Source organism: Vipera ursinii, assembly GCF_947247035.1.
Source record: "Vipera ursinii genome assembly, chromosome: 7".
In the NCBI taxonomy this organism is placed as follows: Eukaryota; Metazoa; Chordata; class Lepidosauria; order Squamata; family Viperidae; genus Vipera; species Vipera ursinii.
The window spans coordinates 58,327,135-58,350,251 of NC_139521.1; the positions used below are offsets into that span (position 1 = coordinate 58,327,135).

The 23,117-nt window shown below is 40.9% G+C and overlaps 2 protein-coding genes across 3 annotated transcripts in view; one reads left to right on the plus strand and one right to left on the minus strand.

The window, feature by feature from the left end:
- MANBA (mannosidase beta) overlaps positions 1 to 11,190 on the plus strand; it is a 57,745-nt gene extending 46,555 nt beyond the window's left edge. The window contains exons 14-17 of one of the 2 annotated variants that reach the window (XM_083367824.1): positions 400 to 544; positions 5,952 to 6,094; positions 7,552 to 7,589; positions 7,712 to 7,831. In XM_083367824.1, the coding sequence (XP_083223950.1) occupies positions 400 to 544; positions 5,952 to 6,094; positions 7,552 to 7,572 (309 nt within the window). In that variant the 3' untranslated portion in view covers positions 7,573 to 7,589; positions 7,712 to 7,831. Of the gene's footprint in view, positions 1 to 399; positions 545 to 5,951; positions 6,095 to 7,551; positions 7,590 to 7,711; positions 7,970 to 10,705 lie in introns of those variants that run through there. The other variant, XM_083367823.1, reaches the window with a different exon arrangement.
- Positions 11,191 to 12,304: 1,114 nt separating this feature from the next.
- NFKB1 (nuclear factor kappa B subunit 1) overlaps positions 12,305 to 23,117 on the minus strand; it is an 81,461-nt gene continuing 70,648 nt past the window's right edge. Inside the window, exons 21-24 of the mRNA XM_083367822.1 lie at positions 17,023 to 17,089; positions 16,514 to 16,686; positions 14,366 to 14,540; positions 12,305 to 12,976 (exon numbers count right to left, since the gene is read on the minus strand). Coding sequence (XP_083223948.1) covers positions 12,789 to 12,976; positions 14,366 to 14,540; positions 16,514 to 16,686; positions 17,023 to 17,089 — 603 coding nt within the window. The 3' untranslated portion in view covers positions 12,305 to 12,788. The remainder of the gene's footprint in view (positions 12,977 to 14,365; positions 14,541 to 16,513; positions 16,687 to 17,022; positions 17,090 to 23,117) is intronic.

Consider the following 23,117-nt stretch of genomic DNA (forward strand, 5'->3'; position numbering starts at 1 on the left):
CAACTTTAAGACCTGTGGACTTCATCATGCAAATTCATTCATCTATACACTAAACAGCATGGAGAATAAGGTAGAACTCAGTGGAACACTGAGGTTCTGAATTATAACATCCTAGCCCTCCATAAGATATCATGGTGAATTATATCAAAAACCTCCAAAGATATCCAGGAAATCACATTGAGCCAGATTGTTCTTCCCAGTTCCAAGAGTAGGCCATCTAGTTAGGTAATTTTACTTGCATATTTGAATTGAAAGAACAATTGAAATAGGTCCAGATAATTGATATCCTCCAGATCTGCTGATCTTTGAATGAAAAATGTTCTCTAATTATAAAAACCTGTATGTTTCTAGGGTGGTTGAAACCTGTGTTTTTTAATATATATATATGTCCCAAATTAGATCATGCAGGCCCAGTGTGTAAAAACTGAAACCGAGTTCTATCGTCGCAGCCAAAGTGAGATAGTCAACGGGGAGGGACGAACTATGGGTGCCCTTTTTTGGCAACTAAATGATATCTGGCAGGGCCCATCCTGGGCTTCTCTAGGTAAGACTAAAAATAAAAACAGTGGTTGTGCCGAGTTAAAATATGGGCTTTAAAATTCCCTGTCTTTCAATATGGTCCTATTTTCTCTTAAAGTGCTGAAGGCAGTGTATGAGTTTCTCAACCAAATCTTACCTTGTGAGTTAGCGTGGACTGAAAGATAAATTACTTAGTCAACTTCATGACTAACAGCGTGACTAGTTTTCTCTCACTTTTTTGGGGGGGGGTGTTTCCCTTTGAATCAGTGTTGACTCCTGGCAATTGCCTAAACATGTATTTATTACTTGTAATGTTCTTGGCAAGATTTCAGGGTTGAGAGAGAGTGGCTGGCCCAAGGTCACCCAGCTGGGGTTGTGCCTAAGGTGGGACTAGAATTGATGGTCTCCTGATTCCTAGCCTGGTGCACCAAACTGGCACTCCTTCATTCACGAAGTCTATCACACTAATGATTAATTTGCTGTATTTTTTGTTTAAAAAAAGAATTTAAAATACAAAGCATTTTTAATTGGAAGTTAAACTTAGTCTCCCTAACTGCTGAGGAGGGGAAAGGTGTGAAATCGCTTATGCTTCTTGTCTTTATTTCTTAGGATGAGTCCCTAATATAGCAAGTACAAATTTGCATCACATCCAGGCAATTGAAAGCCTTTTTTTTCTTTTGTTGAGCAAAGATGTAGGAGGTGCAGAAAACAGGAATTTTAATGAAGTCTTTTGTGTTAACCTTTACTATTTATACAGGATGTTGTCCTTGATTTGGTTTAGACAGATTCTTCCTCTCAGGGGATGTTTAATAAGAGCTGTAAAATGAGAGAGACAAGCAACACATAACTCTCTGAAACAGATTTGGGATCCTGAAACTTTCCAGATGTTTCAGAACCGTAACACTCAGCATTCCCCAGGGCAGTGCTGGCAGGACGACTGGAAGGTGTTTGACAACATCTAGAGAAACAGGAATTACAGGTTGTCCTCGACTTACAACAGTTTGTTTAGTGATCATTCAAAGTTACAACACACTGAAAAAAGTGACTTTTGACCATTTTTCACACTAATGACCACTATAGCATGTGATTTACATTCAGATGCTTGACAGCTGAGTTACGTTTATGACAGTTGCAGTGTCTGGGAGTCACAAGATCCCTCTTGCGACCTTCTGACAAACAAAGTCTATGGGGAAACCGGATTCATTTAACAACTGCAGTGATTTACTTAACAAATGCAGCAAGGAAAGTCATAAAAATGGGGCAAAACTCACTTAACAAATGTCTCACTTCACCACATAAATTTGGGATCAGTTGTGGATGTAAGTTGAGGACTACTTATACTTTGCTCCTAAGAAATTTTTGGAGGCCTTCCTTAGCCAGTGACGATCAGATAAATTGGATTGAATTCCTATAAACTCCAGCCAGCATGGGCAGAGGTAATTGCTCTGCTAATACTTACATAAGATTACAGCAGAAATGTAGCTTGTGTCCTCAAGCCACCTCTTATCACTGTTGCTAAAAATTACTAGCAGGAAGACAGAATTAGCAATTGTAGTGTGAGCTGTAAATTAGCATAAAAAGTTTCAAAAATAATTTTTTAAAGCACATGGAAACGAAATCCCCAAACTAGTCTTGGGTAACCTGATTTTTGCCAGTTTTTTTTATCATTGGCCCACTGATAGAGGGAATTGAAATAATCCTCCCTTCCTTCCTTCCACCTGAAGTCTTCTAGTTATAATAAAAACATAAAACTAAACTGGAACGAAAGTGTTAAAGGACATATTAAAGCGGTACGGATTAAAGCGGTACAGATTTGGATGGGGAAGAACAGGCTCCAGCTCAACCCGGCCAAGACTGAGTGGCTTTACGTACCGGCATCTTGACTTGTCCAAGAGCATCTTTGGTTATGGAAGGAGAGGTGTTACCTCCCGTAGATGGGGCACGCAATTTAGGCGTCCTCCTGGACTCACGACTCAGTTTTGAAGATCATATTGGAGTCGTGGCCAGGGGGGCATTTGCCCAGGTTCGCCTGGTGCGCCAGTTGCACCCCTATCTGGACCGAGATGCCCTACGTACAGTCACTCATGCACTCGTTACCTCTCGGATAGATTACTGCAATGCTCTCTACATGGGGCTGCCCTTGAAGACCACCCGGAGGCTGCAGCTGGTGCAGAATGCGGCTGCGCGGGTAGTGATGGGAGCATCCCGATACTCCCATATTACACCCCTCCTGCGTGAGCTACATTGGTTACCGGTTGTCTTCCGGGTGAGTTTTAAGGTGCTGGTACTTACCTTTAAAGCCCTACATGGCCTAGGCCCAGGATATTTGCAGGACCGTCTGCTGCCGGGGACGACTTCCCATTGCCCAGTGCGCTCACACAGAGAGGGCCTCCTCAGGGTGCCGTCGGCTAGACAATGTCGGCTGGTGACCCCCAGGGGGAGAGCCTTCTCTGTGGGAGCGCCAGCCCTGTGAAACCAACTCCCCCTTGAGCTCTGGATGGCCCCGGATCTCTGGTCCTTTCGCCGCGATCTCAAAACTTTCCTTTTTCATCAGGCTGACCTGGAATGACGACGGGTTTTTAAAATGTTTTAATTTTTAATTGTTTAGTTAATTTATTTTGGGGCTGTTTATTTAATTTCTTTTAACTTTTGTATTGTTGTTTTTATTGTTGTTAGCCGCCCTGAGTCCTTCGGGAGATAGGGCGGCATATAAGTCCCAAAAATAAATAAATAAATAAATAAATAAATAAATAAATAAATAAATAAATAAATAAATAAATATTAAATTAAAATGGTGAGCACTTAAAAGGCTGTTTTAAAAAAAGCATGGGGGGTGTGTTAAATGGCAACAGAGAGGTTGGTCCTCTAGTTCAGAGACCAGAGAAGATGATAGACAAATCTCGACCTTCAGCCATTGCCAGGTGAGTGTCTGCTTCTGTAGATAAATTTCCCCAGATGACCTCAGGAAGTCATCTCCCCTGGTTCTTTGTGGCCTATTGAGGAAATACTATGTCTGAAGCTTTGAATTAAAGGCTTCTGAGTCAGCCATCTGTATGGTTTGCATAAACCACTGGGTTACATTTGAGGCAAATTGCAAGCTTTGTTTCCTCAGTTTCCATCCTACATTTTAAGGTCACTTTAGCGTGATCAATTCAGATCGCACATTTTGGTTGAAGAAATGAGTCAGTTTTTGCTGCCATTACACTAGCATTTTCATCTTCTGCTGAGCTGAAACACAGCAGCTATTAGAGACAATCACGCCTTTCTGAGGCATGATGATTATGTCTACAGAGAGAAGGAAATAAATCATAGCATAAATCATGGTATGGCATATTTGTTTGTATGTTTGTTTATTGTATGCATAAACTAGCTTTTCTTTAGGAACTCCAGGCAGTATGCTTGGAGGACTCTTATCATTTTAACCTTACAACAGGGGTCCTCAACCTTTGGCAACTTTAAAACTTGTGGACTTCAACTTCCAGAATTCCTCAGCCAGCTTTGCTTAAAGTTGCCAAGGTTGAGAACCCCTGCCTTACAACGCCTCTGGGAGATAGGGTGGGGTTGAAAAAGGACCTGGGTCCCAAAATCTCCTATTATTTTTCATAATCATGCGGGCCACCCTGAAAGAGAGGAAAGAGTACTCTTCTGAGACAGGTAGTGAAAAGGGCCTCAAGGTGTTCATTAGTGAGCATATTCCCTATCTGTTCCTTTATTGTACTCAGACCAATATCTGAGTATAGTGATTTCTTTAAATTTATTAATGGCTTCAACTCTTGCAGTTTTTAGAGGAATTGTCACATGGGTTGAGTCAGTAGGAATAAACACATATATCACTGCATACATGCTAGAGTACATGCTGTGAAGGTTGATTTGGGATGGGAGTGGGAAGAGCAATGTTCAAATCTCCACTTGACCATATTGGTTTTTTGGGTGGCATTGGGCTAGGCATGCCTTCTAAGACTGACTACCTTGTTGGATGGTTGCTGCGAGGATCAGATGAAACATGAAATCTCATCGTGTGAGGCTTGAGTTCTCATGAGCCATGGTAGCCTAATATAATAAGCCAGGAGTTCCCAAACTTGGTTCATGGCACCCTTAATGTCTCAATAATTTTTTTTTACAGTGTAAGAAAAATTTTTTAGGAAATGGATTGTGATTCCTAAAAGCTCCTGTGGTCATACATTTGTTATTCTTTAAGGTCCCACTATATTTGGTATTAGAATAGAATAGAATAGAGCTGGAAGGGACCTTGGAGGTCTTCTAGTCCAGCTCCCTGCTCAAGCAGGAGAACTTATACCTTCTCAGACAAGTGATTGCCCAGTCTCTTCTTAAAAACCTCCAGTGATGGAGAGCCCACGATTTCCAGAGGCCAGCTGTTCCACTGGTTAATTGTCCTCACTGTCAGGAAGTTTCTCCTTAATTGCAGGTTGCTTCTCTCTTTGCTCAGTTTCCAACCATTGTTTCTTGTCCTGCCTTCTGGTGCTTTGGTGAATAACGTGAGCCCTTTTTCTTGGTGGCAGCCCATCAAATACTGGAATACTGCTATCACTGTTATTTCTATTATGTACAGGCAGTCCTCTACTTATAACAGTTCATTCAATGACTATTTGAAGTTACAACGGCATTGAAACATGTGACGTGACCATTTTTCACATGACCGTTGCAGCATCCTTATGGTCATGTGATCAAAATTCAGTTGTTTGGCAACCAACTCATATTTATTATAGTTAAGTATCCCTGGCTCATGCGATCACCTTTTGTGATATTCTGATGAGCAGAGTCAAAAGGGGAAGCCAGATTCACTTAATATCCATGTTATTAACTTAAGGACTGTAGTGATTTGCAACAACCCTGGCAAGAAAGGTCTTAAAATGGGGCAAAATTCATTTAACAACTGTCTTACTTAGCAACAGAAATTTTGGGCTTATTTGTGGTTGTAAGTCAAGGAGCACCTGTACATTACTGCAAAAAAAAACACCAACACACACACAAACCAAAAACACACACACAAAAAAAAACATTATTTGTAAGGCAGGAGTCTCCAACCTTGGAAACTTTAAGACTTGTGGGCTTCAACTCCCAGAATTCCTCAGCCGGCTGGCTGAGGAATTCTGGGAGTTGAAGTCCACAAGTCTTAAAATTGCCAAGGTTGGTGACCTCTGTTGTAAAGTGTCCATTCCCAATCTGGTATATAACTCTCCTACCCCTTCCATGAAGTTTTGGAATGACAATTCCTAAAAATCTCAGCAAGCAACTCATCTGGAGATTCCAGATTTTGGCAACCTTTTCTAAGTCAATATATATAGGGACAGTCTTTAGTCTCCTCCTGAATGAAGAAAAGAGAGCAGGCTTTTGAAGCCGAATAGCTCCATTTGGGTTCTTCTGCAAAGAGTGTGATGGGTTTTTTCCCCCTGTTTTGAACCCTTTCTTAGAATACGGTGGCAAATGGAAGATGCTTCATTACTTTGCCAAGCATTTCTTTGCTCCTTTGTTGCCTGTGGCACATGAGAAGGAAAATGTTTTCTACATATATGGAGTCTCGGATTTTCATTCTGACTACAACCTGGCCCTCAAAGTAAGTCGCCTTTTACTTCACTTTGAAATGAGAGCTAGAGAAGATTCTGGAATAAGGGAAAAGTAAAACTGCCAGTTGATTGTAAAATATAGTTGTTCATTGTTTATATTGTTTTTACTGGATTGCTTAATTTTTTTTTATCTGACTGAAATGTTCTGAAGCAGGAAATGTTTTCTTTGGTATTTTGATGACTATATTATCTTCTTAAAAGAAGCATGCGAGAAGTAGGGAAGAATTAAACATGGTAATTTTCTCTTCTGGTTTTGGCTTTATTACATAGTATGCAGTGTGAGCCCTGAAAAAAATGTCCAAATCAATTTTATAAAGATTATCTTTCATAACTTTGCTTTTTTGCTCCCCTTCCCCTTCTTTCCCTCCCTCTTTGAGAGGACAAGGATGCCATTATTTTTTTTCTTATACTCTTAGAAAAAAAAATAGTGGCAACAGAATTTTGCTTTGAGGCAAAACCACCAGCAAAATTCTCAGCCTTAAAAAAGAAAAAAAACATTTTTAAAGAGGCAAACAAGGGAGAAAACACAAGAAAACCCCTTCTATTTTGATTAGTTTTTTGTGGTTTTCCTGTTGTCATACTGTGTGGCAATTCATAGCTGACCTTAACTGCTCTCAGAAAACCGTTATACAGATTTGGGCCTGGTAAATATGTGCTAGGCTACCAGGCTATCTCAAGGCTAGAGGCTAGACTGGGAAATAAAAAATATAGTTGCCAACAAAAGAAAAGAACTTGGAATGTGTTTATAGAGTCACCAGGAATCAAATTTGAAGGGGTTTTTTTGTTTTTGTTTTTTGGCCTAGTAGCTCAGCTTCCCTTAGTTTGCTCAAAAGCCAGAAATGAAATAAGATGGCATTCTGTATGGTTATATTTAATTAAATATTATATTTAGTATTTTAAAGTAAAGATGTGAACATTGCAAGGGAAGATATAAGAGAGGAATACGTAAAACGTTCTGTGCTCAACCCATTCTGTGCAAGTTACATGTGTTTTGCAGTGGTCTGTAGCAACACTGAAAAAGGTGTATTTTGGATATTTTGTTCCATAATTTTAGTCCAGATGTGCTATGAAATGCAGTTGCTCTGATTTTATTTTTGGGGAAGGGAGTGAAGAAAGATTGGGATACTAAGTGGTGGGAGGGAGGGAGGAACGGAGGGGGGAGAGAAAGAGAGAAAGAGCGAAGGGAATGCTCTGGGAAGATAAGGCGTTGGATAACCAAAGAGGATGCTAAGCTGGATAGAAGAGGCAACATGCACTAGCCTTGGTCTATTATTGTTTCTGAATTTACTCTGGGATCTCTCTGGGTTTTATTTTGGCCCAAATATGGAAGTACCTAAATAGTCTGGCTTTTGTTTCTTACTAATTCACAATTGGTCCAACTTCCAGAACACGGTAGATTGTTTCAGGTGTGAAACAAAATACGTTTTCTATTTTATGCACTCTACAGCTATCATGCGAGACAAGATAGAACATGATAGCCTTAAGGTATGATTCTACTTTTTAAAGAAATTTACAGAGATATTTGAGTGCCCAAATTCATTTGATGGAAAATAGTCACTCATAATCACTTTTTTTCTTGTCTTGATCTTTTCTTATGGGCACCATAGATAATTGTATATGATTGGAGCAGAATGGAGCCGGTGTGCACTTTGACGAAAGATGATGTGATTGTTAAGCAAGGAAGTGCCGTTCTCATTTATAAGGAGCCCATCAATGATCTTTTGAAAAGATGTGGAAATTGTACCAGGCAAAGCTGTGTCATTACCTTTCATTTTGAGACAGAAGGTGAACACTCCAGTCCAATTAATTACCACTTCCTGTCCTCACTGAAAAATGCAAAAGGATTAGAGAATCCACACATTCATGTAAGTACCATTTCCAGCAATTCTTTTGACCTCAGCAAAATAGAGCATTAAACGTATGTATTGTTTTGAGAATCATAAAAGCTAGAGGAAGTGACCTACTTGGTTTTGTTCCTGAAAATATGACTAAACTTTGATGGTGGGCCTATAAAGCACCCTCCTAAAGTTCCTTTTTCCTTTTTTGGCATCTTTTTGACCTTTTTTGAAGATATGCTTTCACAAGATAGAGGTGGGGATGATGGGTGTGACTTTACTGACTTGCATAGCTTCTTTTTCTTCTCTTGGTTTGGAGAAGCAGAAATAATTACAAGATGCCAAGTCACCTAATTTGCATAATTTATAGAAACTCTTGCCAGTTTAGAATTTGTTTCTGAAAATAGATTACACAATAAAATGCATACACACATATTTTACCTAGTTTTGGATTTTTCCCCTCCCTGGAAGAGATTTTATATCTTTCAAGCAAAATGTTGTTTTTTTAAATGATGTTTATTTATTTTATATTGTTTATTTACTCAATTTCTATAATTGCCTATCTCAGTCAATGACTGGGTAGCTTAGAATTCAGTTGTAAGATATGTTCAATTTCTGAACTGTATTACTGTGTTAAACATAAATATAAGTGCAAAACTGCTTGTTAGGAAATTATCTGGGTTTGGATGAGAGAAGTAACACAATCATTAATCATGTCTGCCACCAATAGTTTTCCATTATTTTTGTGGTCCCATAATTAATACTGTATACTTGATGGGGAGAAGTAGACTAAATCAAACCTTTTGAATGAACCTTTATTGTCAAAAGTACAACCATGTATACATTGAGATTGGCTGAGCCTCCCTTCGTGCCCCCCCCACAACTCACAGTGACAACAAACCCTCCATCTTATTACACCATGTGAGCTAATTGCACAACACACTGGCCTCGCAAGTCAATCATACATAAAGTTATAAAATTATTTCCCGTTCAAGAGCCTAACCGCCCATGGATAAAAGCTGTTCTTCAGCCTGTTGGTACAGCTGGCTATACTCCTATATCTCCTACCTGATGGTAGGAGAGTAAAGAGATACTGACCAGGGTGTGAGTCATCCCTGAGAATTTTCCTCTTCCAAGGCAGCGAGCCCTGGCAATGTCATGCAGTGGTGTCAGGGGACAGCCCACGATGTCTTGTGCTGTGCTCACCACCCTCTGTAATACTTTCCTATCCACGGCTGTCAGTCCAGCATACCAAACCACAATACAGTACGAGAGGATGTTCTCTATAGTAGACCGGTAAAAGAGGGTCATTAGCCGTTGTTCTACCCTGTTCTTCCGCAAGACCCTGAGGAAGTGGAGTCTCTGTTGGGCCTTTCTGGCCACCTGGGTTGTATTGACTTTCCAGGTAAGATCTTCACAGAGGTAGACTCCCAGAAATTTAAAGGAGGAAACTCTCTCCACACAGACCCCCCAATGTAAAGTGGGGCAGGTTCCTCTTTTTTCCTCTGGAACTCTAGCACCCTCTTTTTCGTCTTGCCGATGTTCAGGTGCAGGTTGTTCTTGGAACACCATATGGATAGTTTTTGTACCTCCCCCCTGTATTCTGTCTCATCTCCACCTCTAATAAGACCCACTATGGTGGTATCATCTGCAAACTTAATTATCGCAGTAGATGGGTCGGATGATACACAATCATATGGGTACAATGAGTACAGGTAGGGGTAAGCACGCAGCCCTGTGGTGAGCCGGTGCAAAGCTTCAGGGGGGGTGGATAAAACAGACCCGGCCCTCACTGTTTGTAACCGGTCCCTGAAAAAGTCTTTAATCTAATCGCAGATGGAGGGGGAAAATTTCAAGTCAGTCAGCTTTTCAATTAGTGCTCTGAAAAATGGTGTTGAAAGCCAAGCTGTAATCAACAAAAAGCATCCTGACATAGCTTCCAGGTTTCTCTAGATGGCTTGCTACAGAGTGTAGAGCAGTAGCTGTGGCATCATCTGTCGACCTGTTGCCCCTGTAGGCAAGTTGATGTTTGTCGAAGTCCAGTGGGAGGCATGTCCTAAGATGTTGTAGAACCAGTATCTTAGGACATGCCTCCCACTGGACTTCAACAAACATCAATTTGCCTACAGGAGGAACAGGTCAATAGACGATGCCATAGCTACTGCTCTACACTCTGTAGCAAGCCATGACCACTGTAACCTGGTCATTAAATCATATTTTACTGGGAGACCAGTGCTTTGCATGTATAGGTTTCATAAGTTAGAGCTGTGTTTACCAACTTAAACAGGTTGTACAGGACTGGATAAAATGTTTATCTTGAACATCTAACAACATTGCCATTAGTAGAGTAAATTAAGAATATATCTAGGTTCATCTTTTTAACTAGAAAATCTGGAGAATTATGTATTTTGGTATTGGTAGGATAGTTTCCTGTATTTTCACCAATTAAAAGCTACAATTCTAGGAATTTTTGTGATGATGGTGGGGAATTTAGATTGATAAATTCTAAAGCACCCTTTATTGTAAATGGAATTTTATAATTAGGATGTTCTTTATACCTTTTATGTGGGTATAAATAGAATTTTATAATTAGGATGTTTTTTATACTGTTCGTGTGACATTTATTTTTTCTGCAAAGTACAGTAATCTGTTTTGAAGATAGCACAGTATTAAAGACACAGCGCATAGTACAAATTTTCTAGAATTCCAAATATGTAAAGAAACAATGAAACAATACAGTAACCTAAATTTGTCTGCCCCTTTCAGGCTTCTATTTCTCAAGAAGGAGATCGTTTTAAATTTGCCCTGGAAGCTGCAGCCATCGCTCCTTTTGTTTGGTTAGATGTTGGGAACATCCCAGGAAGATTCAGTGACAACGGATTTCTCCTCACAGAGGAGCAAAAAGTCTTATTCTTTCACCCTTGGGAAACTACTAGCGTCAAGGAGCTGGAGAAGTCATTCAGCTTAATATCGCTGACAGACATTTCCTGACAAAAACTCAGCAAGAATGGTGACAAAAGCTGCTGGAAATGGGGAACTTGTGTAGGAATGTAACTCTAAAATAAAGTGGATAAAATGGAATGGTTGGACATTATTCTCATGCCAGCTTCCTACACATGTGGCATTACTCAGTTAAGTGGAGGGAAGCCAAGTGCAGTTCTGAATCTCTTTAGAATGAGAATACTTGAAATGTTAGACGGGCACACATCCTGAGAAATGTCTGTGAACAGTAAAATATGTAATACTCTGCATCCCACTGGCACCATTTTTCTGAATTCCAGAACCAGAGTCTGCATCTCCAATGAAAACATACACTGCAAAAGACCAGAGATCTGTATGGATCTTTAGGCACTGGTCCTATTACAGGATTGACCAGAGGGAGCTTCCCTCCTGCTTCTTGTGTTGGGGCATCATAGATGGGCATCCTTCTCATGTAATTATAACATTGCTCTTGTTGCAGATAAATATTATGGTGGATAACAGGGGTCTCCAACTCCAGGAATCGGGCCACTGAAGCGGCAGGCAAGCGCATGAGCTCGCAAAGCTACATTTGTGCGAGCTGCAGGCACACACGTGAAACCATCCTCTCTCACACACACCCCATCGCGGCTGCTGCCGGTCCGCGGAGCTAGAAAATTTGAGGACTGCTGGTGTATAAGGATAATATTGATGGTAAATACAGGAAATTTGAACAGTGTGTTGGTTTAATAGACTGGACCTTCTGTGTCTACTATTAAAGAGGGCAGATAAGGGATAACAGCGTGAGCGCTTCTAGCAATAGTGTTCCTTTTTGCTAAGTGAGACATTTGTTAAGTGAATATTGCCCTATTTTATTACCATTCTTGCCACAATTGTTAAGTGAATCAAAGTTGTTACATTAGTAACGCGGTTGTTAAGTGAATCTGGCTTCCCCATTGACTTTGCTTGTCGGAAGATTGCAAAAAGTGATCACATGAGTTTGGGACACTGCAACCGTCATAAATATGAGTTGCCAAGCATCTGAATTTTGATCATGTGACCACAGGGATGCTGCAACAGTTATGTGAAATACGGTCATAAGTCACTTTTTCAGTGCTGTTGTAACTCTGAACAGTCATTAAATGAAATGTTGTAAGTTGAGGACTACCTGTAGTTTTTCCACTCTGATATATTTGAATTTGTAAAAATGTTTTAATTTCTTTCTCTGGCTTTCCTGTCACTCAGAAATGATGCATTTGTCTACCTCAGAAATAGTAATAGGAATCAATTTATATATTTCTATTTTTAGACTTGCTGCACATGCTTGATTATGAGACATTTTCTACATAGGTAGGATACATATCCTACATAGGTAGGATATAAACAATGCCACAATTCATCACATTTTTGCTTTTTATTATAAAAGTAAAATTAAAAAAACAAGCCTTTTAAAAAATTCTTAGTGGCAATTTATCTAAACTGAAATATTTACAATATAAAAAGGTAAAACAATGGCAAACCCTTGGAAGCTTGCATTATTTTATAGACACCAGATGAAGTTTTAAATACATTTACATTATATTTTGCAATTAAGAATCCTGATTATTATTTGTGATTTTGTGCTTCACAGCTTTGGACCACAATTAAGAGTCTGTTCCATAAATTTCACTGAGAATGAAGAGAATGGTTCATTTTCTTTACCAGTGATCCTTCTGGGGAAAAATAAGTGCTGGTCAATCCTTTTCCTGAGTCTTCCAGTTTACTGGGATCTGGTCTGAGTTTCTTGAAAAGTCCAGTGGATAAACATTTCAAAGAGCTTTTTCTTCTGGTGGACTTTGGATCAATAACAGTTCTCTTTTCTCTGGAAAGCATTTTCATAGCAATACCATATTTAAGTTACTTCAATTTTACCTTGTAATGAGTTGTCCTGTCCATAGCCTGAAGCGTTTTTCTTAAGGTTTATTGATGTCTTGTCGGTAAAAGAATCAGAATATGTAAAGCTAAGTTTGTGAAGAGAGATCTCTACACCACTGTCACAAATGCTTTCAGCATCCTGGAACTTGAAATTACATATTTCATCTGGTGAAAGAAAGAAAATGTTTGAAAAATGCAATGACACACAACACTTTACAGACTTACACAGTACACCCAATTGTTTTCATAGAAGAGAATAGAGCCACCTCTGCTTTTCCTAATCCAGAGTCAAGTTTCAGTCTGGACAAGAATTTTCAATATATTGCCTTCTAATTATTTGCAATAATTCCATAGTTTAGTAACATAGTTTAATCCCTCTGGAAGGTAGATTGATGGTTCAAAAACATGATAAATAAATACAAAATAATGTTTTGGCATAACCAATGCCCTAAAGTTAATATAAACAATGCAGGACATGATGGAGACGTTGAACCAGCTTTATGGTATAAGAGGTGAGATATTCTCTGAAGATTCTCCTAGAACTTCTTTCATGCCAACGGTTGCCCTCTTGCAAACTGGGTTTCAAGTATTGAAGGCTGCCCCAAGTTTCAATGGAACTGAAGCTGTCAATGTTTGCTAAGGTTTTACCACCCTCTGGCTCAATCTTAATTCACTACCTCCATCTTCAGGAATTTTAATTACTTGTAATGCGTTTTAAATGCCACTGGTGTTTCTTAATGGATGCAACAGAAAAGCTGGCAACAGCCCAATAAATGATACATACAAACATAACCTCTAGTCTACATTAACTGGGCAGCCATAATGAAGATTATTCAAAAGCAAATACTCCTCAGTTTTAAAGAGGGCTTACTTCCCAGTAATTAAGAATATAGCAAAATAAAATAAAAAAAGAAAAAAGCAGTTAAGGGTTATTTAGCAAAACTAAATAATTTTATATCCTTCGTTTTCCATAAAAACTCACAGCATTAGTTTCCATCCAGGAACTAGTCAAAACCAAACATGCTTAGCTAGACTGACAGCATTACTAGATTTATTGAAAATGAATGGATGATCTATGGAGCCTTGGTGGAGCAGTGGGCTAAGGCCTCCTTAAGTAACACCAGCTGCCTGCAATTAGTGCAGGTTCGCATCCCACCAGGCTCAAGGTTGACTCAGCCTTCCATCCTTCCGAGGTAGGTAAAATGAGGACCCAGATTGTTGGGGGCAATAAGCTGACTTTGTAATAATGCCGCTTGGGGGGGGCGAAAGCCCTAATAAGCAGGCATATACATAGAATGAAGGCTATTGCTAAGCACATTGGTTTGTGCTTAAATTGTAAGCCGCCCTGAGTCTTCGGAGAAGGGCGGGATATAAATGGAATTAAAAAAAAACAAAAACAAAAACAAGCAAGGGTTGTAAATTGAATTTTCTTTTGGGGGTGTAACCCCGATAACCAGGGAATTCTGGGAGTTGAAGTCCACAGATCTTTGGACTTTGGACAATGAAGTTTCCAAGGTCTACTGGTCAAGAGGTCTGAAATGACATTTATTTTACCTGCTTGTTCTGTCCTAGGAGAAGGTAAATCACATAACGGAAGAACATCATCTTTGGTTTTCTCCTGGCTAGACTGGCTGGATGAAGTAGTTCTTTTCTCAATTATTTCAACAGCCTCTGGATAATCCATTTCTCTGAGGGCATCAATCAACTCTCTTACTGTTCCACCAGAAACCTTTCAAAAGGGAAACAAAGTTAAGGTACTTTGGAAGGATTCCACACACACACCCCCACAGAGACTCTACAGAGATACTATAATATCTAGTGGGAGATAAATTTGTATATTTTAAAAGTATGGTACACTCTGCCACTCCAAAAAATGATATTAAGACAGTTGAGTGAATATGCAGCATAGTTTTTTTAAATCCTGCAATCTTATTACCATTTAAGAAAACCATGTAATTCTCCCCTTTTCTCCATTGCAAATATGCATTTACATAGTAAAATAAAATATTTTAAATGCTACATTCAGAATGGATGGAAAACATTTCATTTTATATTTTAATTATAGTCTGTGGATAAAATCACCAAATAGTGAAGATCAATCATAAAAAGAGCTGACTGTCTCCTAAACATCATACAGGTGCAAAACTTCAACAAAATAATTACAATACAATAATGGGAAAAGCAATAGAAAAATCAATCAATACATTCGAAATGGCAAAATAAAATTGATACAAAATAATTTACAGATTATATATATATTTATCTCAATAATTACCAAGTTAGATAAATAGCAGTAAATGCTGGAAGTACCGTAACAAAGAAGGAACATGTTATATAAGATGGTTATGTAAAAATAAAACTTCAAAAGTACTAGAAAGAAATATAGCAAAATACTCAAAAAATCCTAAAAATAAAACTTGAACTAAAATCAAAGAATTTTATTAAGTGTAATTCCAGAAAAAAATGAAAAATTTGAAATGTTCTAAGCTATATTGTGTGTTGAGAGCTGCAAGAACAAATTTCAACATTGGGGGGAAAAAGCTTGCTGACATCAGACTGGGAGACCAAAACTGGAGAATATGCAGTGATGACAAAATTGACTAAATATATTCATAATAGAAATCCAACCAAATTTAAGTAGGAATGGAATATACTACTTACTATACTATAGTGTACTCACTATACAACAGGGCAAATGGAAACCCTTGGAATATAGCTTTACAACAAAGGTACAGTATGAGACTAATAAATAGGCTGAAGGATTCAAATAGATTCTAGTAACTTTAATAGTAAATATAAAGCATACAGTATGTATTTAGGTTGTGGCAGCAATTGGGGAAATAAACAGAAGGGGCGGGGAAAATATCACTAGAAGGTTTTCTCTTAATGCTTTTATTTATGTTTTGTTATTACTGGGTTATTCTTTTTATATTACTACCAGTGTGGATCTTTCTTTCCTTTGTATTTTATTATACTAATAAAAATACTTTAAAAATTCAATAATTGGTATGGAATCTATGATTACATTATCTTAATGGAAGGTCAGGTACAGATTTAGCTACACACATCTGGATGCAGGAAGCAGAATTCTCATCTCTCTCCCTCTAGAGAGAGATTTGTTCAACCTTTCAAAAAATATTGCACAAAGAATGTAAGCAATGGAGAATGCAGTAAGTTATACAGGCAGTCCTCGGGTTATGACCACTCATTCAGTGGTCATTCAATCTTGCAATGATGCTGAATGGGGATTTACACTGTCTCCGTGATTAGATGATCACAATTTCTTACATACCCTGTTGCCTTCCGATAAGCAAAATCAATGGAGAAGCCATCAGCAAAATCAAAGTTGCAGTCATATAAAGCCCTTGCTTAATGACTCATGCGGTCTTCAACCTGCATGGTCTTTATTTAATGGCAACCAGACTACTGCAATTGCTATCCCTAAGTGATGTGGTCATGTGATATTGCATTTTACAACCACGTTACTTAGCAACGACAATTCTGGGCCCTGTAAACCGAGGATTGCCTGTATTGTGAAAGACAGGAATTCCTAAAAATTAGGCATGCCAGAATACAAGGAATTCCTCAGTATGTGGCAAGAAGTTCTACATCTAACAACATGAACGTTAAAATTATAACAGTGTTTAGACACCATCTTGTCAAAGAAGGTTTTCATCATAGTAAGGCAGTTAAGAGAATTACCTCATAATTATCCAGTAGAGTTTTTGATGGAGAAGGACTCAACCGAAAGGCATTGTTTAATATCCCTAGACCTAGCTTCTGTGCCAACATGGACCAGCTTTTATTCAGATCAGGAACTTCAAGCAATTTGTACAGCTGTAATTTAACATCCTCATTCAGGTCTTTCATATTGCCTAGAAAAGATTTTAAAAATCCACTAGAGTGTCATAATTATAGATGCCATAAACATACATTAAACTATGTTAACTTCCTTCAAATTTCCAAGGAACAGCATATAGTATTTTAAAGTAGCATTAAATCCACTATTGACTACAATTGGAAGATTGAAACCATACATACCCCAATACGTATCAAAACAGGTCACATTGGTATTTTTAGTTAGAATTAAAAAAATTAAATCCCTACCGATTTCCTATATACGTTGGCTCCCTGCAAAATAATACCTACTACAGAAAGAAAGACCATATAAGTATCAAAGGATTTATTTTCTTGCTTAAATATACTCTCACCTCGAATCAGTAGATCCTCAGAAGCTGCCTTTGACTTACATATTTTGTTACTCAAAATATCATACACCTGTCAAGAGGGGAAAAAACAAGTTATAGGTGAGAAAAGTATTGATTTTATCCTGCGCATTTTTCCTGAACATTATACTGCTCAGTTGCCAAGTTTAGACACAGTGCCAAATGACAGCTTGCTGTGGAAAATGTGAGATCAAGTTGCTAGGTTCTCTCCTTCACCAGTAGAACTGCCGAGAGAACGTAAAGAAACTTTCTCCATTTTTGAATCATAAGTTATTTTAATTAATAGTGAAAAACAACCCTAATAAACTACTACTTTTTAAGAACAAGACTCACAGAAGCATTTTGCTTATTAATTATAGTTTAATTCAGGGGTAGACAATCTTGGCTCTTTTATGACTCGTGGACTTCAACTCCGAGCTGGCTCAGGAATTCTGGGAGTAGAAGTCCACGAGTCATAAAAGAGCCAAGGTTGCCTACCCCTGGTTTAATTAAAACTTGTCTTTTCAAAGCTAAGAAAAATGTGATTGATTTAAAGCATAAGCTTTTACTTCTGAATTCTTTATTATGGTTACAAGACAAAAGAAAAATGGGAGGCCACATCCCCTCCTGTAAAGCTAAGCTGTGGTTTAACATTAAAATATTGTTGTTACAAAATACGTAATTCACCTTGCATTTGATACAGTTAATCCACTTTGAATTATCCAAATCACAACCACTTTTCAAAAACAGTATTTGGATTTAAATTCTACAAAAAATTTATTTGCCCCATCAAGTCACTGGTAAATACAACCATTTGACTTAACAACCATTCATTTAGTGATTGTGACTTATGACCTATTTTCACACTTACAACCACTGCAGCATCCCGTGGCCATATAATCAAAATTTGGACAACTGGCAATTGGCATGTATTTACAATTTTTGCCACATCCTGGGGTCATGTGATTTGCAACTTTCCAAGCTGGCTTCCGGCAAAGTCAATGAGGGAAGCCAGATTTGTTTAACAATTGCATGATTCACTTAATAACTGCAATTTAACAACTATAGCAAAAAAGTGTGTAAAATGAGGCGCAACTCACTTAACAATTGCCTTGCTTAGTAATGGAAAGTTGTAGTCATAAGTCCAGGACTACCTTTTAGCGGACCTGGCCTGCATCACGGAAACCTGGTTGGGCCCAGAGGGTGGTATCCCCCTGGTTGATCTTTGCCCACCAGGCTTCCGGGTGCCTCGGACTCAGGGTAGGGGTGGGGGAGTGGCTGTGGTTATGAGGGAGACCTTATGTCCGCAGGAGGCCACCGTTCCTCAGATAGTCGGGTGTGACTCTCTCCTATTGAGGTTTGGTCCTAGGGCGCAGTTGGGCTTGCTGCTGGCGTACCTTTCGCCTAGTCGCGCAGCAGCAGCCCTGCCTGAGCTTCTCGATATCCTCTCAGGGCTGGTGATTGAGTTTCCCAAACTTATGGTTTTGGGAGACTTCAATCTACCATCCCTGGGAGGAGCATCTGAGTTAGCTCGGGAGTTCATGGCTTCCATGACGGCCATGGACCTGACGCAGGTAATTCATGGACCGACTCATGAGGGAGGCCACACCCTTGACTTGGTTTTCTTATCTGGTCGGTGGTTAGATGATCTTGGTGGGGGCTCCCCAATTGTTATGCCCCTGTCATGGACCGATCATCATCTCCTGCGGCTGGTCTTCCGTTTTGCCACTCCCCACCGTGGGGTTGTTGAGCCAACTAGATGGTTCCGCCCCAGGCGCTTAATGGACCCTGAGAGGTTCCAGGCAGCGCTGGGGTCCCCACCTGCCTTCTCAGCTCACAGCTCGGCAGATGCCTTAGTGGAAGCCTGGGAAAGGACGGCCACGGAGGCACTTGACCGAGTTGTACCCTTGCGGCCCCTGACCCGGCGCAGATCCCAATGGGCTCCATGGTTCTCCGCGGAGCTCCGGGAGATGAAGTGTCGGAGACGGGGCCTAGAGAGCGTTTGGAGGTCCAGCCGATCTGAATCCGACCGATTGCGACTAAGAACCCATATTAGGTCTTATCTCGCAGCGATGAGGGTAGCGAGATCTAACTACTTCGCTGCCCTCATCGCGTCCGCAGATAATCGCCCGGCCGCCCTGTTTAGGGTGACCCGCTCCCTCCTTAATCAGGAGGTGAGTGAGGAACCCTTGCAGGGGCGTGCCGAGGAATTCAGTCAACATCTGTTGGACAAAATCGCTCGGATTCGGACCGGTTTGGACTCCGACTGGGCAGTATCGGACGATCAGGACACGAGCGGTCTTGTCAATGTCACCTGGGAGGAGTTCGATCCTGTAACTCCGGAGGAAGTGGACAGGATCATGGGGAGGCTGAGCTCCACCACATGTTTATTGGACCCGTGCCCTTCCTGGCTGGTTTATGCAGCCCGGGAGGGGACACGAGGATGGTTCCAGGCGGTTATATCTGCCTCTCTGAGTGAGGGTAGTTTTCCCGCCGCCTTGAAAGAGGCAGTGGTAAGACCTCTCCTCAAGAAGCCTGCCTTGGACCCGGCTGTTTTGAATAACTTTCGTCCGGTCTCCAACCTTCGCTTTCTTGCGAAGGTTGTTGAGAGTGTGGTGGCGCATCAGCTCCCTCTGGTCCTGGATGAAGCGGATTATCTAGACCCGTACCAATCGGGCTTCAGGCCCGGGTACAGCACGGAGACGGCATTGGTCGCGCTGGTGAATGATCTCTGGAGGGCCCGGGACAGGGGATATTCCTCTGTTCTAGTCCTATTAGACCTCTCAGCGGCTTTCGATACCATCGACCATGGTATCCTGCTGCGGCGTCTCAGGGGATTGGGAGTGGGAGGCACGGTTCTTCAGTGGTTCTCCTCCTATCTCCTGGGACGCTCGCAGTCGGTGTTGGCAGGGGGGCAGAGGTCGACCGCGAGGCCTCTCGCTTGTGGAGTTCCTCAGGGGTCGGTCCTCTCGCCTCTCCTGTTCAACATCTACATGAAACCGCTGGGTGAGATCATTCGTGGTTTTGGAGTTGGGTATCACCAGTATGCTGATGATACCCAACTTTTCATTTCGACCCCAAACCACCCCAGTGATGCCCTCGACGTGATGTCCCGGTGCCTGGAGGCGGTCCGGGTCTGGATGGGGAGGAACAGGCTTCGACTCAACCCTGACAAGACTGAGTGGCTGTGCGTACCGGCTTCTCGGGATATTCAGGATATCCCACCCCTCATTATGGGGGGTGAGTCATTATCTCCTGTAGATAGGGCTCGCAACTTGGGAGTCCTCCTAGATTCACAACTCTCCTTAGAAGACCATATCGTAGCTGTGACTAGCGGGGCCTTCGCCCAGGTTCGCCTGGTGCGCCAGTTGCGGCCCTATCTAGACCGGGATGCCTTACGTACGGTCACTCATGCGCTCGTGACCTCTCGTCTTGATTACTGCAACGCTCTCTACATGGGGCTACCCTTGAAGACCACTCGGAGGCTCCAACTGGTACAGAATGCAGCCGCGAGAGTTGTACTGGGACTTTCCCGATACTCCCATGTCACACCTTTGCTCCGCGAGCTGCATTGGTTGCCAGTTGTCTTCCGGGTGAGGTTCAAGGTGTTGGTAATGACCTACAAAGCCCTTCATGGCATGGGTCCAGAATACCTTGGGGAGCACCTGCAGCCGGCGTTAACTTCCCTCCACCCAGTACGCTCCCACAGAGAGGGCCTCCTTGGGGTGCCACCGGTCAAAGAATGCTGACTGGTGGCCCCCAGGGGGAGAGCGTTCTCTGTGGGTGCACCGGATTTATGGAACCATCTTCCGGTTGAGCTCCGGATGGCGCCCGATCTCTGCTCCTTCCGGCACGATCTTAAAACCCATCTCTTTAAACAAGCTGGCCTGGCCTGATGGGACGGGGTGGGATTTTTATAAATGACTTTAATTTTAAATTTGTATTAATTTATGGGCATTGTTTAATCATGTTTTAATAATTTTAATTTTTGTATCTAGTTTTTATGTATTGCCCTGTTCACCGCCCTGAGTCCCTTGGGAGAAGGGCGGTATACAAATTAAATAAATAAATAAATAAATAAATAACTGCCCAGAATAATCCCTACATTTTTATTGGCAAGATTTCAGAAGTGGTTTGCCGTCGCCTGCTTGTTAGGGCTGAGAGAGTGGCCCAAAGTCACCTAGTTGTGTCTAATGTGAGGCTAGATCTGACCCCCTCAAACCTCCTACTCTTAGTTATACAAACATTGCTAATATCTGTTACAATTAAACCACAATTTTAAATATTTTTAATTTAAAAAAACCCTTAAGTTTGTATATGTCAATTTTCAAAACTAAACAATATCTTAAGGTGTTAGCACTGACTGTTATCATTGTAAAAATAGAATCAGAGTCACCTATAAGAGGTTCTTTTTCACCCTTCACTGTATTGCACATTGAGAAATGCAATTCAGATATTGCTGAACTATATAACTCTTCACATCCTTGACCGTATTAGACAACCTGTCAGCGCTGCTAACATCGAATGTTATTGCTTGACAAGAGATGAAGAAGTAGCTATTTCATATGTTAAACTTGTGTATTGCTTTAAGACTTGTGTATTGCTTTAGTTTAAAATGGGAGGAGGGAAGAGTAGGAATGCACTTTCAAGGCCATTTGTCTCTCTAAAGAAGATAAGGCTTTGGCGGTTCTTCTAACGCAGGGGTGTCAAACTCAATTTTATTGATAGCCGCATCAGTATTATGGTTGCCCTCAAAGGGCCGGGTGGGCGTGACCGAGTAGGTGTGGCTTAGTGGGCGTGGCTGAGTGGGCGTGGTCAGCTCAATGCTGCTCACTCAGCGCAGCTGACTTGAGATACCTGGTCAGGAAAGAACAAGTTGCACCGGCTAATTTGATGTGGGGACAACTCGTTGCCCCACAAGCTCTTCACCTCCCCAAACTCTGCAGCCAAGCATGTGCACATGCACACACACACGCACACAGACTGCATTCCAAGTTTAGGGATTTTTATCCACAGAGGATGGAAAGGGCCTTCTTCCCAAGCCCAGGCATGATTGGTAGTTTGTTAGCTCAGATGTAGATAGCCTCCTAGTCTCCAAGCTTGGAGTGTGTGTGTGTGTGTGTGTGTGTGTGTGTGTGTGTGTAGTTTCCTTCTTCTGCCTTGACAGATCTCTGGACAGCAAGAGGAAGCAGGGAGCAGCACTTCCCAGTCATACATGAGGGAGGCTGGCCCTTCTTGAAAGGGAATCCCCATTTCCAATCATGCGTGGTCACGATGCTGGCTTGTTGGAGCAGCCTTCCCTCATGCAGCTTCCCTGCCACCTTCTGCTCCTCTCCAGAGATCTTTCAAGGCAGAAGAAGTTGGAGGAAACTGCTTCCTGGAAACTTTCGCCACATCAGCATCATGGTTGCCTTCAAAGGGCCAGTTGCATGTAAGACTATTGTATTAGTTCAGAAGTGTATTATGTCTAAGAGTGGGGCAAAAAGGAGTAAAATTTCAAATATAAAAGATAAGTTATTTATTTCAAATAAATCTGGAGATCTCTTGCTTGTGGGCCAGGGTTCAAGTGAATGACAGTTTAAGCTTTGACTGCCAGATGCCAAATGGTGCTTACCACTGCCTGTTGTGAGAAGGGTCAGTGTTCTGGGTTCATTTATGCTGATGCATGCTTTAGTTATGTGGTTGGGCACAGTGGTATCCGGCTGCCTTTTTTTATTTTTTAACTACATTTACATCTTGTTTGCACAAATATAATGCCCTCTCCCTTAGCAAGTAGGGGGAACAAATGGCTGCTTTACAGTTCCTGAGGTCCCATCAGGTACATAGTATTGAGAAATGTTCTTATTTCACTGCAGCAATTTAATTTTTTTTAATTTTAATTTATTAATATTTCTATACCGCCCTTCTCCCGAAGGACTCAGGGCGGTGTACAGGGCAAGAATAAAACACAGAGTTACAAAAATTAAAAGGTAATTAAATACATGCCCATAAAAACAGTTGATACATTAATAAAAACCCCAATAAAATGATAGTAAAAACCCCACCAATCCCCCCTCAGGCCAGGCCGGCTTGTTCGAACAGGTATGTTTTCAGATCGTGGC